The 18946-nt window shown below is 40.2% G+C and overlaps 1 protein-coding gene across 11 annotated transcripts in view; it reads left to right on the forward strand.

Annotated features, from left to right (window-relative positions):
- NUP210L (nucleoporin 210 like) overlaps positions 1-18946 on the forward strand; it is an 83558-nt gene that overhangs the window by 35836 nt on the left and 28776 nt on the right. For all 11 annotated transcript variants that reach the window (XM_040452856.1, XM_040452852.1, XM_040452858.1 and 8 more), the window contains 7 exons: positions 1713-1858; positions 9714-9935; positions 11462-11635; positions 15669-15861; positions 17591-17679; positions 18117-18221; positions 18521-18622. In XM_040452856.1, the coding sequence (XP_040308790.1) occupies positions 1713-1858; positions 9714-9935; positions 11462-11635; positions 15669-15861; positions 17591-17679; positions 18117-18221; positions 18521-18622 (1031 nt within the window). The remainder of the gene's footprint in view (positions 1-1712; positions 1859-9713; positions 9936-11461; positions 11636-15668; positions 15862-17590; positions 17680-18116; positions 18222-18520; positions 18623-18946) is intronic.

The raw sequence follows: 18946 nt of genomic DNA on the forward strand, positions 1-18946 counted from the left end.
GGCCCTCAAGGCACCCCAAGAAAATATCTTTTTTTTTCTTTTTTTCATTTTTGAGAGACAGCATGACGGAGGGAGAGGCAGAGAGAGAGGGAGATACAGAATCCGAGGCAGGCTCCAGGCCCCAAGCTGTCAGCACAGAGCCCGATCTGGGGCTTGAACTCACGAACCATGAGATCATGACCCGAGCAGAAGTTGAACGCTTAACTGACTGAGCCACCCAGGTGCCCTGAAAATATCTTTTTCTAATGAAAAGAGAATATGAAAAGAGAATATGAAGAAGCTATCCATAAAGACCAACATCAATTTTCTCTTACCAAACATTATGTGTGATCCTGATTACTATTGTCTTTTAATCAGTAATAACAGTGGGTAGCATCCAACATTTACTTAGCTATTTGCTATTTGCTAGGCTCTGTTCTGAATACTTTTCATATATTAGCTCATTTAATTCTCACAGTACATCTATAATTTGGACTTCTCCCTTGCCAAGTGTACTATATAGTATCTCTTTCGGAATACCTGGGTAGCTCAGTAGGTTAAGCATCTGACTCTTCATTTCAGCTCAGGACATGAGCTCACGGTTCGTGGGTTCGAGCCCCACCTCGGGCTCTGGGCTGACAGCGCGGAGCCTGCTTGGGATTCTCATCTCCCTCTCTCTCTGCCCCTCCCTCACTTGTGAGTACTCTCTCTCTCTCCTGTGTCTCTCAAATAAACAAACATTTAAAAAAATAATGTCTCTTTCCTCTTCTCTGTTCTCAAGGTGTGTCTCCTAATTTTTAGGCCCTCACTATCTCTCACCTAGAATATAACAACATCCTCCTAATGCTGCTTGCCTTTGATAATCCATGGCCACCACATGGAGTTTCATGAAACTCACTTTCATTACTTTTCCTGCTCAAAAATTGAGAGGCTTCTCACTGCTGGTGGAATAGAGCTGAAATCCTTAAAGTTTATGTTCAAGGCCTCTACAAGAAAACCCAGTGTGCCTTTTATAACTTCATATTTTGGCTTCATATATGTCTCTAGCCACACAAACTGCTTAAGTGAAAATTTCCCGTATAGCCACCCTTCACGTACTCCTGCGTATCTCATTTGTATTTCTATCTTTGCTCATTCATCACTTGAGATACATCTTATACATGTCTAAATCTTCCTTTATCTCTCCAACTAGAAGTAATCTTTCTGTTTTCTAGACTCCACGTTTATCATTTTCTTTTTTTAACTTTTATTTTAGAGAGAGAGCATGAGCAGGGGAGAGGGGCAGAAGGAGAGAGAGAGTGAATCTCAGGCTCCAGGCCCAGCGCAGTGCAGAACCCAACCCGGGACAAGATCTTATGAACCATGAAATCATGACCCGAGCCAAAATCAGGAGTTGGACGCTTAACTGACTGAGCCACTTAGGCGCCCATACTTATAATTTTCTATTAATACTTTAATTTATGTAAATGTTCACTTTCCCGTTCTAAACTATAAATGCCTTTGCTGATATATATGTTATGTTCCTCACTGAACATAAAATTGTGTCTTACCTGATACATGTTAATAGAAGGAACAGATTTTTATATAGATTTGATATAAACATTTGGGGCCTAGTAGTGTATGAGATCAAGATGTTTTTTAATGTATTAAAATTCTTATATTTCTATAGACTGATCCCCATTGAGAACTGACTGCTTATTACCCTAATGAAGTCATGTTTTTTTGATTTGCAGGTATTCAAAGACCTGGACCAACGCACTGTTCTAGTACACATATAGCAGCCAAATCTCTAGGCCATACTCTGGTAACAGTGAGTGTGACTGAGTATGAAGAGTATTTGGAGAGCAGTGCCACGTTTGCTGCTTATGAACCCCTAAAGGTGAGGCATTTCATGGTAAGGAACTGGCATATCTTTTCATGGAACCCACTGTGTCCACTTGGAGTCTTGCCAGCTGTCTGTGATTTCTGTGAAAGATCAGTTATATTTGTGTTCTCTTTATTTACCACTCCTTCACTCTTAGCTCTACAGTTCTGTCATCAAGCCTGAGTATCAGGGAGTGTACTCCCTCATGTGTCTGCCACAGGAATATCTTCAAGCTCTATCAGCAAGTTGTAGATCTTTTCATTTCTTTCTTCTTTTTTATTGAGGTATAAAATATGTATAGTAAATTACATTAAGTACGCTGATCTTAAGGTACTATTTGAATTTTTACATGTGCATATATACCTGTAAACATGACTCTGAACAAGATATTGAATATTAGTATGGTCTCTTTTAAAGAACTCTGAAAGAAAACTTGATTCTAGAGAGGGAGGTCGTCATCTTTTACCCTTTATACTTCAAGATTTTCAACAGAACAGTCATTATGGAGGGCCCTAAGGACTGGCCCGTTATAACTGGGACACTACGGCAGGTGGCAGTTCAAAACAAATGTAGAGCCTGGGATGCTTTCATAGTGGATCCCTTCAAGAACTACAACTGATGTCTAAAAGTTCTTGCTAATAGATACACATTCCGACTCAGTGACTCTTGGGACAAGGAGACACTCAATGGGGGGGAATTAACACTAATGAAAGAAGCAAGGTAAGTTGTTAATTGTAATTTTGCATTTTAAGTTGGGCTTATTGCACATTATGCAGCATAAGTATTAAACATATGGTTCAAACATATTTATTTGTTCTCAGTGGATGAATCTTCCTACTTGCTTAATTAAATGAAAGTACTTGGCTGTGGTTCATTGTCATTTCATTAGGTTTTCTATTTTATGATTATTCCTAGCCTTATTTTATATTTATTGAGTCTCCACAAATCAGATGTGCATGGATGAAAACCATCGTTAAAGGAGAGGAAGTAAAATGATGGTTTTCCTTTTCTTTCTTTTCTTTTTTAATTTTTTTAGTGTTTATTTTTTTTAATTGATTTATTTTGAGAGGGGTAGCACAAGCAGGGTAGGGGCAGAGAGAGAGGGGAGGGAAGGAATCCCAAGCAGGCTCTGCACTGTCAGCACAGATCCAGGTGTGGGGCTTGAACTAACGAACTGTGAGGTCATGACCTGAGCTGAAGGCAGATGTTTAACCAAATGAGCCACCCAGGCACCCCTTAATGTTTATTTTTGAGAGAGAGAGAGAGAGAGAGGGAGAGAGAGAGAGAGAGAGAGAGAGAGAGAGAGAAACGAACATGAGTGGGGGAGGGGCAGAGAGAGAGGGAGACAGAGAATCTGAAGCAGGATCCATGCTGTCAATGCAAAGCCGGATGTGGGGCTTGAACCCATGAACCATGAGATCGTGATCTGAGCCGAAGTCAGATGTTCAGCCAACTGAACCACCCAAACACCCCTGATGGTTCCCTTTTCTGTGTAGTGCTTTGGTCACAAATTTTCCCCTTTACCTTCTTAAAAGAGTACATGTGTTCTACCTTTGTTATCAATATTACGTTTCAGTGCATGGTATAGTTCTCAATTTGTCCTTGTACATGGAATTTACATTCAATTCAGTTGATCTGGTTAATTTTGGACTATATATTTAGGAGAAAGGAATAGTTTGTCTTGCTTTCTCAAGGAGGCCTTCTGTGAAACCTTTGACTAATTCTGCTTCTCCTGTTAGAGGCTTGTGTGCACACTGTAGTGTGCCTTCTTGTAATGCTCATTATTCTCTTTACCAACTTCAAATCTGTCTTTCTCAGACCGTGAGCTCCACTGTGAGGCAGGAGCTCATTTGACTTTTTATTACTGTATCCTTCAATGAGCCATCAATGAATACTTGTTGAATTGACTTACAAATACATTATTTAAGAGAGTACTGCCATTAGACACAGGAATGTTTAATTTTAGTAATTTCAGTTATCAGTATGATTGACTAATTCAGGAAAGAAATACTAAGACATGATTTGTTTATATTTTTAGAATGATTTTTCAACCCTGTACTTCATTTTGCAACTTAGTCAATATTGTAGACACTGTGTGGCACAGGAAAATAACCTACACTTTGATAATACTTTATTCTCCTAAAACTTTATTCTCCAAGTTTGTTCATCTCTAAATAGGATACCAATCTTGACTGTACCCCTTAAGTGAGAGTTCTTTGAAAAATGGGATGAAGTGTATAGATGTATTACTTTATATATTTAGGACAAAAGTTATTTGCTAATTTAATAAAATATCCATTTAATGGATAAATTCTTAGAAACATATAATCTTCCAGAGCTGAATCAGGAAGAAACAGAAAATCTGAACAGCATGATTGCTAGTAATGAAATTGAATCAGTAATCAAAAAACTGACAAACAAAAGTCTAGGACCAAATGAGTTCACATGTGAATTCTACCAAACATTTAAGGAGGAGTTTATAGTTATTCTTCTCAAACAATTCCAAAGAATAGAAAAGGGAGGAAAGCTTCCAAATATATCCTACAAGGCCACCATTACCATACTACTAAAACTAGACAGAGACACCACAAAGAAATAAAACTACAGGTCAATAGCACTGATGAACAAACTGCTAAAGTCCTCAACAAAATATTAGCAAAGGGCATATAACAATAGATTAAAAGGATCACTCACATGTGGGATTTATTCCAAGAAAGCAAGGATGGTTTAGTATTCACAAATCAATGTGATACACCACATCAACAAAACACATGATAAAAATCATGATTATCTTGAGGGTGCCTCAGTGACTCAGTTGGTTAAGTGTTCAATTCTTGATTCTGGCTCAGGTCATGATCTTACAGTTTTGTGAATTCAGGCTCTGCGCTGATTATGTGGAGCCTACTTGGGATTAGCCCTCTCTCTGCCCTTCCCCCTGCTTATGCTCTCTCTCTCAAAATAAAGAAATAAACTGGGGCGCCTGGGTGGCGCAGTCGGTTAAGCGTCCGACTTCAGCCGGGTCACGATCTCGCGGTCCGTGAGTTCGAGCCCCGCGTCAGGCTCTGGGCTGATGGCTCAGAGCCTGTTTCCGATTCTGTGTCTTCCTCTCTCTCTGCCCCTCCCCCGTTCATGCTCTGTCTCTCTCTGTCCCAAAAAAAAAAAAAAAAAAAAAAAAACGTTGAGAAAAAAAAAATAATAAAGAAATAAACTTAAAAAAAAAATCATGATTATCTGAACAGATGCAGGAAAAGGGTTTGACAAAACTCAATATGCATCAATGATGAAAAATCTCAACAAAGTGGGTTTAGAGATAACATGTCAACATAATACAGACCATGTATGAAAAAAACACAGCTAACACCATACTCAATGGTGAAAAACTGAGAGCTTTTCCTCTAAGATGAGGAACAGGACAAGGATGCCCACTGTCACCACTTTTGTTCAACATAGTACTGGAAGTCCTAGCCATACAATCAGACAAGAAATAAGTGGCATCTATATTGGTAAAGAAGTTAAACTATCACTGTTCACAGATGACATGATACTAAACATAGGAAATCCTAAAGACTCTACCAAAAAAATACTAGAAGTATTACGTAATAAATGAATTCAGTAAAGTTGCAGGATCCAAAATTGATACCCAGAAATCAGTGGTGTTTCTATATACTAATAAGTAGCAGAAAGAGAAATTAAGAAAATAATACCATTTACAGTTACACCAAAAAGAATAAAATACCTAGGAATAAACTTAACCAAGGAGGTAAAAGACCTGTACTGTGAAAACTATAGAACACTGACGAAAGGAATTGCAGATGACACAAACAGATGGAAAGATGTTCCATGCTTGTGGATTGGAAGATTTGATATAATTTAAAATGTTTTTAAATGTTTGTTTATTTTTGAGAGGGAGAGAGCATGTGCAGGGGAGGGGCAGTGAGAGAGGGAGACAGAGGATCTGAAGCGGGCACTGCACTGACAGCAGAGAGCCCAATGTGGAGCTTGAATTCACGAACCGTGAGATCATGACCTGAGCTGAAGTTGGATCCTCAACTGACTGAGTCACCCAGGGGCCCCTTATTATTATTATTTTTAATGTTTATTTATTTTTGAGAGATACAGAGAGGCAGAGGATACAAGGCAGGCTCTGCACTGTCTGCACAGAATCCAATGTGGGGCTCAAACTCATAAGCTGTGAGATCATGAGCTGAAGTTGAACACTTAACTGACCGAACCACCCAGGTGCCTCAGAATTAATGTAATTTTTTAAAGTTTATTTATTTTGAAGAGAGAATCCCAACCAGGCTCCGCACTATCAGCATGGAGCCCGATGCGGGGCTCAAACTCATGAACTGTGAGATCATGACCTGAGCTAAAGCCAAGAGTCAGACACTCAATCAACTGAGCCACCCAGGCGCCCTGCCCCAGAATTAATGTTATTAAAATGTTTGTATTAGCCATGTAATCTACACAGATTCAATGCAATTCCTATCAAAATACCAACAGCATTTTTCACAAAACCAGAACAAATAATACTAAATTTATATGGGACCATACAAATGACCCTGAATAGACGAAGAAATCCTGACAAAGAAGAACAAAGCATGGAAGTATCACAATCCCAGATTTCAAGATATGCTACAAAGCTGTAGTAATCCAAACAGTGTTGTACTGACACAAAAATAGGTATGTAGTATGTAGATCAGTGTAACAGACTAGAGAGCCCAAAAGTAAACCCAGGATTGTGTGGTCAATCTTTGACAAAGGAGGCAAGAATATACAATGAAGAAAGGAGGATCTCTTCAACAGATGGTGTTGGGAAACTGGACAGCCACATGAAAAAGAATGAGACTGGAATACTTCTTTCACCATGCATAGAAATAAACTCAAGATGGATTAAAGACCTAAATATGAGACCTGAAACCATAAAAAAACCTAGAAGAGGGGCGCCTGGGTGGCGCAGTTGGTTAAGCGTCCGACTTCAGCCAGGTCACGATCTCACGGTCCGGGAGTTCGAGCCCCGCATCGGGCTCTGGGCTGATGGCTCAGAGCCTGGAGCCTGTTTCCGATTCTGTGTCTCCCTCTCTCTCTGCCCCTCCCCCGTTCATGCTCTGTCTCTCTCTGTCCCAAAAAAATAAACGTTAAAAAAAAAAAATTAAAAAAAAAAACCTAGAAGAGAACTGGGGCTCCTGGGTGGCTCAGTCGGTTAAGCGCTGACTTCAGCTCACGTCATGATTTCAAGGGTTCATGAGTTCAAGCCCTGCATCAGGCTCACTGCTGTCAGCCCAGAGCCTGCTTCGGGTCCTGTCTCCCTCTCTCTCTGCCCCTCCCCCACTCATGCTCGCGCTCTCTCTCTCTCTCTCTCTCTCAAAAATAACCAAACATTAAAAACAAAAAGGGGCGCCTGGGTGGCTCAGTCGGTTGAGCATCTGACTTTGGCTCAGGTCATGATCTTGTGGTTTGTGAGTTCCAGCCCTGCTTTGGGCTCTGTGCTGACAACTCAGAGCCTGGAGCCTGCTTCGGATTCTGTGTCTCCTTCTCTCTCTGCCCATCCCCCACTTGTGCTCAGTCTCTCTCTGTCTCTCAAGAATAAATAAATGTAAAAAAAAAAGTTTTTTTTAAAACAACTAAAAATAGAAATACCATGGGGTGCCTGGGTGGCTCAGTTAAGCATCCGACGTCGCCTCAGGTCATGATTTAGTAGTTCATGAGCTCGAGCCCTGCATTGGGCACTCTGCTGTCAGCACAGAGCCTGCTTCGGATCCTGTCTCCCTCTCTCTCTGCCCCTCCCCTGTTTGCTTGTGCACATGTGCTCTCTCAAAAATAAATGTTTTAAAAAAAAATACCATATGATCCAGTAATTCCACTACTAGGTATTTAACCAAAGAAAATGAAAACACTAATTTGAGAGGATACATGCACCCCTATGTTTATTGAAGCATTATTTACAACAGCCAGGGTATGGAAGCAGCCCAAGTGTCCCATCGGTAGGTGAATGGGTAAGGAAGATGTGGTAAGTATACACATGCACAAACTGGAATATTACATAGCCATAAAGAATGAGATCATACCATTTGTGACAACATGGATGGACTTAGAGGGTATTATGCTAAGTAAAATAAAGAAGTCAGACTGAGAAAGGTAAATGATTCCATATAATGTCACAAATGTGGAATCTAAAAAGCGAATAGATAAACAAAAAGCACAATCAGTCTTAGGAATACGGTGAACAGACTGATGGTGGTTGCTAGCTGGGAGGGGTAGGGGTTGGGCAAAATGGGTGAAGGGGAGGGGAGATCCAGGCTTCTAGTTACTGAACGAATGAGTCCTGGGAATAAAAGTCACAGTGTTAAGGGAATGTAGTCGGTGCTGCTGTAATGATGTTATATGGTGACAGATGGTAGCTACACTTGTGAGCACAGCACAACATACAGAGATGTCGAATCACTATCTTGTATTCTTGACACATTTAACATTGTGTGTCAACTATACTCAAAATATATATACATTTTAAATGCCTATACAGGGGTGCCTGGGTGGCTCAGTTGGTGGAGTGTCTGTTTGACTCTTGATTTTGGCTCAGGTCATGATCTCACAGTTTCTGGGTTTGAACCCTACGTCGGGCTCTGCGCTGACAGCATGGAGCCTGCTTGGGATTTTTTTTTTCTCTCTCTCTCTTCCCCTCCTCTACTTGTGCTATTTTTCTCTCTCTCAAAATAAATAAATAAATAAACTTTAAAAAAATAGTAATTCCTAAAAAAAATTTTTAAATGCTTATACAGCTATTGTTCAATACCTTTTATGTGCACAATATTATATTAAATCCAGCTGAGGGAGATAAATTCTCTTTTATTATTTTATTTGTTTTAATGTTTATTTTTGAGAGAGAGAGAGAGAGAGGGAGAGCGCACACGTGCACACACACAAGTGGGGAAGAGGCAAAGAAAGAGGGGGACAGGATTGGAAGTAGGCTCAGAGCTGTCAGCACAGAGCCTAACACAGAGCTTGAACTCATGCACCATGAGATCATGACCTGAGCTGAAATCAACAGTCAGATGCTTAACCTACTGAGCCACCTGGGTACCCTGCATAAGACTTATTAGACTCACATATGAAGCATTTAACACATTTAAACAGCATTAGGAGGGGTGCCTGGGTGGCTCAGTCGGTTGAGCGTCCAACTTCGGCTCAGGTCATGATCTCGTGGTCCGTGAGTTCGAGCCCTGCGTTGGGCTCTGTCCTGACAGCTTGGAGCCTACTTGGGATTCTGTGTCTCCCTCTCTGCCCCTCCCCCACTCATGCTATGTCTCTCTCTCTGTCAAAAATAAGTAAACATTAAAAAAAAATTAAAGGGGCGCCTGGGTGGCGCAGTCGGTTAAGCGTCCGACTTCAGCCAGGTCACGATCTCGCGGTCCGTGAGTTCGAGCCCCGCGTCAGGCTCTGGCCTGATGGCTCAGAGCCTGGAGCCTGTTTCCGATTCTGTGTCTCCCTCTCTCTCTGCCCCGCCCCCGTTCATGCTCTGTCTCTCTCTGTCCCAAAAATAAATAAATGTTGAAAAAAAAAATTAAAAAAAAATAAACAGCATTAGGAGATGACTTAATGTACAAATGAATAGTACAGATGAATGCTGCAAGAACTTAGCGGATGTGGAAGTGGTTGTGGTCTGGAATGATGAGACATTAATGGGTGAAGTGACCCACAGGCCTGAATATATCGGTAGGATCTAAATTAGTACAGAGGTTGAGAAGCTTCCAAGTGAGAGGCATCATGTACATGTCTCCTGGTTTGGGAATTAGCAATCTACGAGTTTTTCGCTTGAGAAAACTGTTGAGTTGACCAATCGAGGATAATTTCTTTCTTTGAATGTCATCAGGCTGTAAACCCTGTGGAAGTGGCGTTGGTGACATGGCGGTCTGCAAAGGAAATGGTATTTGAAGGGGGCCCATGTCCATGGATCTTGGAGCCCTCCCGATTCTTTTTGGAGTTGAGCATGGAGAAGACAGAGAAAATTGAATTAACACAAGTCCGGCTGCCAGCTAAGCGAAAACAGAACCAGTACATCTACCGAGTGCTGTGCCTGGATTTAGGGGAACAAGTAAGTAGAAAATATGTTTTCCCTGACATTTCTTTTAGCAATTAATACTCCAACAAATCTTTTGTGTTTCTAGCCATTCCTTTTCAGATTCTTTTTTTTAATGCTAATTTATTTATTTTTGAGAGACAGAGTGAATGGAGGAGGGGCAGAGATAGAAAGAGGGAAAGCATCTCAAGCAGGCTTCACACCATTAGTTCAGAGCCTGACATGGGGCTCAGACTCTCAAACCATGAGGTCGTGAGCCAGCCGAAATCAAGAGTCAGATGCTTAACCAACAGAGCCACCCAGGGGCTCCCTTTCCTTTTCAGATTCTAATGGATTTCATTTATACTAGACAGGAAAATTGTAATTACCAGTTAAAGGCCTTTTAAAAAAACTTTTGCAATCCTTTAAATGTACTCAAAGATTTTACTCATTTGATAATTCTGACAGTTCACTAAATGGTTCAAGATTCTTTTGTAATCATGAGCTTATTTCAGTCACTTTATCACTATAATTCAAATCTTTGTTGTCTAGACTAGATGTTATATGGTTCCTCACCTCCAAAGAATGCAAGGAAGGGAAAATTAAAGTCATCTATTAGCAATTTTGATTGGTTAGCAATTGTGAGTGGTGAGCAGTTTTGAAGAACCAGTTAGATCTATGCAGATAAGATAGTATGTTGCCTGCCTTTTATCAGTTCAATTAGTTTTATTATTTTAGAGGTAGTGATGGATCCGCCCAGCTATGCCCTGCTTCTATCAACACCAGAAACAAAGGTTTGCAGTTTGGGGTTGAGAATTCAGTGTATGACTCTGTGTAACCAGCTCACAAGAAATCAATATGTGATTTTAATTAATAAGAACTGTGCTTCTTTCTAAAGTCTCTCGTGAACTTTGTTGTGTATGTGGCTGGCTGTCAGCGTCAGAGTCATCACCCCTGTTGGAGCCCTCTAACCTTTTGTCTCCACGGTCTGTTACTCATTTGGTGTTCCACCAGAGAAAGGTTGAAACACAGAATAGTTTTTCCACTTTTTACCAACTGATAACAAAAGATTTGGTGGAGGAAAAGACTGAAGTGATTGATCAGAATTAGGTTTGTTTTTTTTTTTAATTTTTTTTTTCAACGTTTATTTATTTTTTGGGACAGAGAGAGACAGAGCATGAACGGGGGAGGGGCAGAGAGAGAGGGAGACACAGAATCGGAAAGAGGCTCCAGGCTCTGAGCCATCAGCGCAGAGCCTGACGCGGGGCTCGAACTCACAGACCACGAGATCATGACCTGAGCTGAAGTCGGACGCTTAACCGACTGCGCCACCCAGGCGCCCCCAGAATTAGATTTTTTAATGTTCCCTTTGCTTCCAAATTTCCATGATACCTTTGTTTCTCTTAGCACAAGAACTATGTGCATAGATTAAGAACTATGATGATTATGATGTCCAGAGACACCCTGTACTGGAGATTGAACGATTCTAAAGTGTATAGATTGGCCCAGCTGACATCGAGTGTCTACTCATGGTTGCCTCTTGCTCTGCTGTTTCCTTAAAGGCTCTGACATTCCGAATTGGAAATCACCCAGGTATCCTGAACCCTAGTCCAGCTGTGGAGGCTGTGCAGGTACGCTTCATGTGTGCCCACCCTGCCAGCATGTCAGTAACCCCAGTGTACAGAGTGCCAGCTGGTGCCCAACCATGCCCTCTGCCACAGCACAACAAGCAACTGGTGAGTACAGTGGTGCCAACTAATTTGGCACTTTTGTCTTCTGTGCCTTAGAGATAAATGCTCTGAAGTATGGCTTTTGTCTTATCAAAGTTACACTTGATCTTAGCCAAAAGGCCTAGAAGCAATTGTTGTCTTACTCAAGTTAAGGAGACTGGGGGCGCCTGGGTGGCTCAGTCGGTTGAGCGGCTGACTTCGGCTCAGGTCATGACCTCGCACTCCGTGAGTTCGAGCTCCACGTCAGGCTCTGTGCAGGCAGCTCGGAGCCTGGAGCCCGCTTTCGATTCTGTGTCTCCCTCTCTCTCTCCCCCTCTCCTGCTCATCTCTCTCACTCTCAAAAATCAATAAATGTTAAAAAAAATTTTTTTTAAGTTAAGGAGACTGTTTTATTTGTTATTCATTCCCTGATAGTGTCTGAAAAGAGATGATTAAACTAAGTTAGAATTGGCTACACCTAGTGACATTTGATGACTTAATGACTTTGCTTACTGTACATAGGTACATAGTCAGCTTATAATTATGGCAACAAGCAATGGAGATGTCTCCAAACTTCCAGTTAGTTTGGTTAATATTTTTCCCTCACAGATTTTTTTTGGCATTATTGGTAAGTAATAGAATTTATCTCTACTCCAGACCCATGAAGAATAATGATAAGCAATAGCGTGGCTAGTAGGGAATGAGGAATAAATGAGTTTTCTAACCTTGAAACTAGAACATCAGACTATAAACTAAGTGAGGTGGACTTTAATTCCAAGCATAGGAGAATAGAAGTCATTTCTTAGAGAACAGAACAACCAATTATTCCTGTTTAGAGATGGAGAAACTGAGGCTCCTGGGAGTTGAGTAACTTCTCCAAAGTCATAAAGCTACAAAGCAGAACATTCTGTCTGACTCCAAAGCTCTTGTTTTTTACTTTTATACTATTCTGTCTTTTTATTATAAAATAACAAGAATATGAGATGTTAGGGTTAGGAACTCATTTTTTTCAGAACTAAATTCCATGTGAAATATTATTCGAAGTTTATAAATGATTTACTTTTTTAAAATCCACTTAGATGGAGCAGAATAAAAGTTATCTGTATAGTTGTTATTCAGTGTCACATTTTTCATTTGAAATAATTTAAATTTATAAAAAATTTGCGGTGTGCCTGGGTGGCTCAGTCGGTTAAGTGTTCAACTCTTGATCTGGGCTCAGGTCATGATCTCATGAGTTTGAGTCCTACATCGGGCTCTGGGCTGAAGGCTCAGAGCCTACTTGGGATTCTGTCTCTCCTTCTCTCTGCCCCTCCCCTGCTTATGCTCTCTCTCTCAAAATAAACTTTTAAAAAATTTTACAGAAAATTTGCAGGAAAAGTACAACTTCTTATCTTGCAACCATTTAGGAGCAATTTACAAACATATTTCTGCATACTTCAGAATTTATTTTTTTGGAATTAAATATAATATACATACCGTAAAACTGACCCTTTTACAAGTGTACAAGTGGTGCCTGGGAGGCTCAGTCAGCTGAGCATCTGACTTTGGCTCAGGTCGTAATCTGTCAGTTTGTGGGTTTGAGCCCTGCATTTCATTTTTCAAGGATTATTGTGCTCAGTATAGAATTCTGAGCTGGCAGTCTTTTTCTTTCATCATTGGCTTCTGTGGTGTCTTATAAGAAATTAGGTGTTAATCCTCTCTCTTTCTGCTTTTATGATTCTGTCTTTCTCTTTGACTTTGGAAAGTTTGATTATTATGTGTCTAGATGTATGTATCTTTGAATTTATCCTACCTGGAGTTCTTTGCACTTCTTGGATGTTTAATGTTTTTCATCAACTTGGGAAGTTTCTAGCCGTTGTTTCTTCAAATATCCTTTCTTCTTCTTTTTTCTCTCTCTTTTCCTTTTAGGACTCTCATTTTACATATGTTAACACACTCAGTGGTGTCCTGTGAGTCTCTGATGTTGTTCATTTTTCTTCATTCTTTTTTCCTTCTGTTCATCAGACTAGATCATCTCATTTGATTTATTTTGAAGCTTTCTGATTCTTTCTTCTGGCTGTTCCGATCTGCTGTTGAGTTCCTGTAGAGAAATTTTCATTTCAGTTATTACACTTTTCAACTTCATAATTTAATTTTGGTCTTTTATTTATTCTCTATATATGAGACATTATTTTCATACTTTCCTTTAGTTATTTAGACATGAATTTCTTTAGTTCTTTGAGCAAAATAGTTGACTAAAAGTCTTTTTCTCAGGGCACCTGGGTGGCTCAAAGGGTTGAGCACCTCACTGTTGATATCAGCTCAGGTCATGATCCCAGAGTCATGGAATCAAGCCATGCGTTGAGCTCTGCACTGAACACAGAGCTCTCTCTCTCCCTTTGCCCCTCTCCCCCCCTGCACACACTCTCTCTCTCCTTCTCTCTCTTAAATTAAAAAAAATTTTTTTAATTAAAAAAAACCTCTTTGTCTACTAAGTCCAGTGTCTGAGCATCTGCAGGGACAGTTTCTGTCAGCTGCTTTTTTCCCTATATATGGGCTGTACTTTTATTGTTTCTTTGCATCTCTAATAATTTTTTGTTGAAAACTTGACATTTTGTATATTTTTTAAATGTTTATTTATATTTGAGAGAGTGAGTGTGAGCAGGAGAGGGGCAGAGAGAGGGAGACACAGAAACCAAAGCAGGCTCCAGGTTCTGAGCTGTCAACGCAGAGCCCAATGCAGGGCTCAAACCCACGAACCATGAGATCATGACCTGAGCCAAAGTCGGACGCTTAACTGACTGAGCCACCCAGGTGCCCCAAAAAGTTGACATTTTAAATAACATAATCTAGCAATTCTGAAATCATATTGTTCCCCTTAATAGGTTTTGTGGTAGTTACTGTTTTTTGTTGTGGTAGTGGTTTAGTAACCTTTTCTGAACTAGTTTGGTAATGTCTGTATTCTTTCTTTGTCCTCTGTGGCCACCAAAGTTTCTGCTAGGTTAGCTTTGTGGTCAGCTAATTGTTGGATATAGATTTCCTCAATTCCAGGTATATGTGTGGGGATTATGTTAAATTTATAGGTAAATTCAGAATAACTGAAATTTTTATGATGTTGAGTCATCGTTTCATATGATGTATGTATGTTATATATGTTTCATAAGAATATATATCTATCAAGGTCAAATCTAGATCAAAAATAAAACACAGGTATAGAAGATACTTTGAGGGACATTGGGGAAAAATAAATATTGACTATATTAGATGAAACTGAATTAATATTCTTGTGTGTGCTAATACTGTTTTTCTTAGAATATTCGCATTCTTAGAAAATGCATGCTAAATTATTTAGGGGTAAAGCGTCATGATGTTTACATCATTTAGCAAAAAATAACCCAAGGGCACCTGAGTGGGCTCAGTTGGTTAAGCATCCAACTTCGGCTCAGGTCATAATCTCGTGCTTTGTGGGTTTGGGCCCCACATCGAGCTTTGTGCTGACAGCTCGGAGCCAGGAGCCTGCTTCAGATTCTGTGTCTCCCTCTCTCTCTGCCCCTCCCCTGTTCACACTCTGTTTCTCTCTCTCTCTCTCGAAAATAAATAAACATTAAAAAAAAACAACAACCCAGACACACACACTTGGTTGGAGGGTAGGAAATTAGAGGGAGAGACAGATAACACAAGTGGTGAATCCAGGTGAGATGTGTCTCAGTACTCATTATACTATTCCTTCATCATATCTGTTGGTTTGAAAATTGTCAAAGAAAATAGATTGGGAGAAACATGAGCCCCAGCTTCAGGGATATCTTACTGCCTCCTGTGTTGTTTTTTTCCTTTTTTTATTTCTTTTTTTTTTTAATTTTGAGAGAGAGCATGAGTGTGAATGGGGGAGGGACAGAGAAAGAGGGAGAGACAGAATCCCAAGCAGGCTCCATGCTGTCAGCACAGAGACCAATGTGGGGCTTGAACCCACGAACCATGAGATCATGACCTGAGCAGAAACCAAGAGTCAGACACTTAATTGACCAAGCCACTCAAGCGCCTTGCTTTTCTTTTCTTCTTCTTTTTTATTTTTTTAATGCAGATTCCTGTGTCAAGCCTGAGGGACACAGTCTTGGAACTGGCAGTGTTTGATCAGCACAGGAGAAAGTTTGATAATTTCAGTTCACTAATGCTAGAATGGAAATCCTCAAATGAAACACTCGCTTATTTTGAAGATTATAATTCAGTAGAGATGGTAGCAAAGGATGACGGCAGCGGACAGACCCGGCTACATGGTATTATGGTGACTTACAGATCCTTTCGCATAACCTGCTAAATGTTTCTGCACTAAGTATTTCCCTTGAGTGATGGTTTATTTTATTTATATATATTTTTTTCACATTTGTTTATTTTTGAGAGACAGAGCATGAGCGGAGGAGGGGCAGAGAGAGAGGGAGGCACAGAATCCGAAGCAGGCTCCAGGCTCTGAGCGGTCAGCACAGAGCCCGACGCGGGGCTCGAACTCACAAACCATGAGATCATGACCTGAGCCGAAGTTGGACACTTGACTGACTGAGCCACCCAGGCACCTTGGTGACAGTTTATTTTAGATTTTATCATACCTCTCCTTTCATCTTTGATTATTGTATGTTTTAGCAAACATAAATGTAGATTTCCTTGGTTGCAAAGCTAGGGTCTAGGATGCAGTATTTCTCACAAGAACATAAAATTACTTTTTAAAATATATTTATTGCCTATTATTTACCTAATAATGAAAATTTTATTCATTATTAGAAAATATTTATTGGGGTGCTATTAAATGTAAGGGCCAGTGCTAGGCACCCGAAGGTGGAGTGGTACGTGAGATAGTCGCGGCCTCTGCCTTAATAGACTTCAAACATTACAACTGTGTTAGGTGTTTTGATGGGCAACTATGAGGTGCTTTAAGATTTACAATAGGAGAACCTAACGTAGTTCAGAACAGAGAAGGCTGCCTGAGAAAGTAACATTGACACTGAGACCTTAACATTGCAGGGGCAATAGAAAGAGGAGACAGAAAAGTGAGCCAAATAAAGTGAGTGAATCCTACAGAAGGGCCAGAGGAACAAGCAGAGGTCCCGAGAGGCCAGCGAGCCCTCATATGTAATTGCTTCTCAAGCCTTTGCTTGTATCACATTTGCCATTTCACCAAAGCAAGTCAGCTGCCAAAACCGGAGTCAAGGCGGATGAGAACTACTCAAAGGCATGGATGCCAGCAGGCACAATTATATGGCAGTCTACCACAGATCAGTCCCAAAGGTGAAGAAAAAAGGGGTACAATTTCTGGCATGAGCATTTAGACGGATGGTATATCCATTCATGGAATAAGAAACACTGGAGAAGGGGAAGTAAAGATTCAGCCTTCTCCCCACTCACAGGAAGCTTACCCATAGGACAAGTCTAAGAGCTTGGGAACGTGGAAACATAGTACTCAAGTGTATGTAATACTATAATGCTCTAATACCATAATACTGTAACCGTATGGTATAGTTAGTGTAAAAAATGGTAGCAAGGAGGGGCGCCTGGCTGACTCCGTGGTTAACTGTCCAACTCTGGGTTTCGGCTCAGGTCATGATCTCAGTCTTGCGAGTCTGGGCCCTGCGCCAGGCTCTATGTTGATAGCTCAGAACCTGCTTGGGATTCTCTCTCTCCCGCTCTCTCGTCCCTTGCCCACTTGCTCTCTCAATCTCTCTCTCTCTCTCTGTCTCTCAAAATAAAGAAGCTTAAAAGAATAAAAACTGTTTCTGTAAAAAAAATTTTTTTTAATAATAAAGAAGCTGAGAAATAAAGTGGTTGTCCAGGGTCCCTTAGGAATATAGTGGCAGAGTCAACACAAAAACTCAGTTTTCAGTTTCTTGTATATTTCCCCACAAAGTAGTTTTTCCTCTATGCAATAAAACATCATTTGGGAAAAATTAGGGCAAAATTTGGTTTTCTGGAGACATTTTTGTGTTCTACATGTTATTGTTTCTCCTATATCTCCAGGTCATCAGGTCCTTAAGGTACATCAGTTAAAAGGGACTGTACTCATTGGAGTCAATTTTGTAGGCTATTCAGAGAATAAAAGTCCAAAGGTAAGTGGAGACTATTATATTAGAAATAGAAATCAGGGGCGCCTGGGTGGGTCAGTCGGTTGGGTGTCCGACTTTTGGTTTCAGCTCAGGTTGTGATCCCAGGATCATGGGATCAAGCCCCATGTTGGGCTCTGCACTGAGTGTGGAGCCTGCTTAAGATTCTCTTTTTTCCTCTGCCCCTCTCCCCTGCTCGCGTGCACTCTCTCTCTCTAAAATAAAAAAATAAAAAATAAAGGAAAGAAATGGAAATCACTGAAATTTAAGGCTTTTCTTTAAACTTCATTTATTTATAACTTAAAAATCATTTATAACTAACTCTGAGAACTATGCACCTCTCTGATTCTGTTATCTTTGGCATGTGAAAGAACATTGGGATCTTCTCTCAGCTGAGGAATTAAAAGTTTATACTCACCTTTGTGGTGCCTGTGTGTTTCTAGGAACTTTCCAACTCGCCCAGATCTGCGGCCGTGGAACTGCTCCTGGTAGATGATGTAACTATACTGCCTGAGAACGCCACCATCTATAACCACCCTGATGTGAAGGTAGAAGTTGGAGGGATCTAGTGAAATTAGATCTGGTTGGAGGGGAAGAGTATTAGGTTATTAAGGTTAATGTATGGCAATAAAAAAAAAAAAAAACCTCCCTCACATATTGAAAATCAGTGATAAGCATATGTAACACATGTGTAATACCTTGGGTAGTAATACTTTAATAATCATAGTTTGTCCATTGACCTTAATCTTTTAATCTCATACTCTTCCTTCAGTAGCTAGGAATTACTTTCTTTGACTTATTTATAAACCGAATAAAATGGAATATTGTTTGTCTGATCTTTCCATAGGAAATATTTAGCCTTGTGGAAGGATCTGGTTATTTTTTGGTCAACAGCAGTGAGCAGGACATTGTCACCATCACTTACATGGAAGCAGAAAGCTCTGTCCAGGTAAGTTCTAGAGATAGGTCCCAGGTTGATAGTCTCAGGTCAAAGCTCATTCTTATGAAAATGATTGGGAAAAAATGCCATTGTGTGTCTCGAACTTGTTATAAAAATAACATTTGCCTCTTTTTTTTAACCTACATACATTCGCCAACCAAAAACAAGGTTTGGTTTTTTTTTTTTTTCTTCCTTCAACTAGCTGGGCAAGTTTTGCTTCTGGTTAAAATGAGACAGTATAGGAGACATCTAATTGTAAGATTTTCATTAAAAGAGGGTTCGTTTCTATAAATTTCAAAGGGTGGTTAATTAGATGTGCTGTCGACTTTATAA

The sequence above is a fragment of the Herpailurus yagouaroundi genome, unplaced genomic scaffold, assembly GCF_014898765.1.
Source record: "Herpailurus yagouaroundi ecotype Mexico unplaced genomic scaffold, PumYag 207, whole genome shotgun sequence".
In the NCBI taxonomy this organism is placed as follows: Eukaryota; Metazoa; Chordata; class Mammalia; order Carnivora; family Felidae; genus Herpailurus; species Herpailurus yagouaroundi.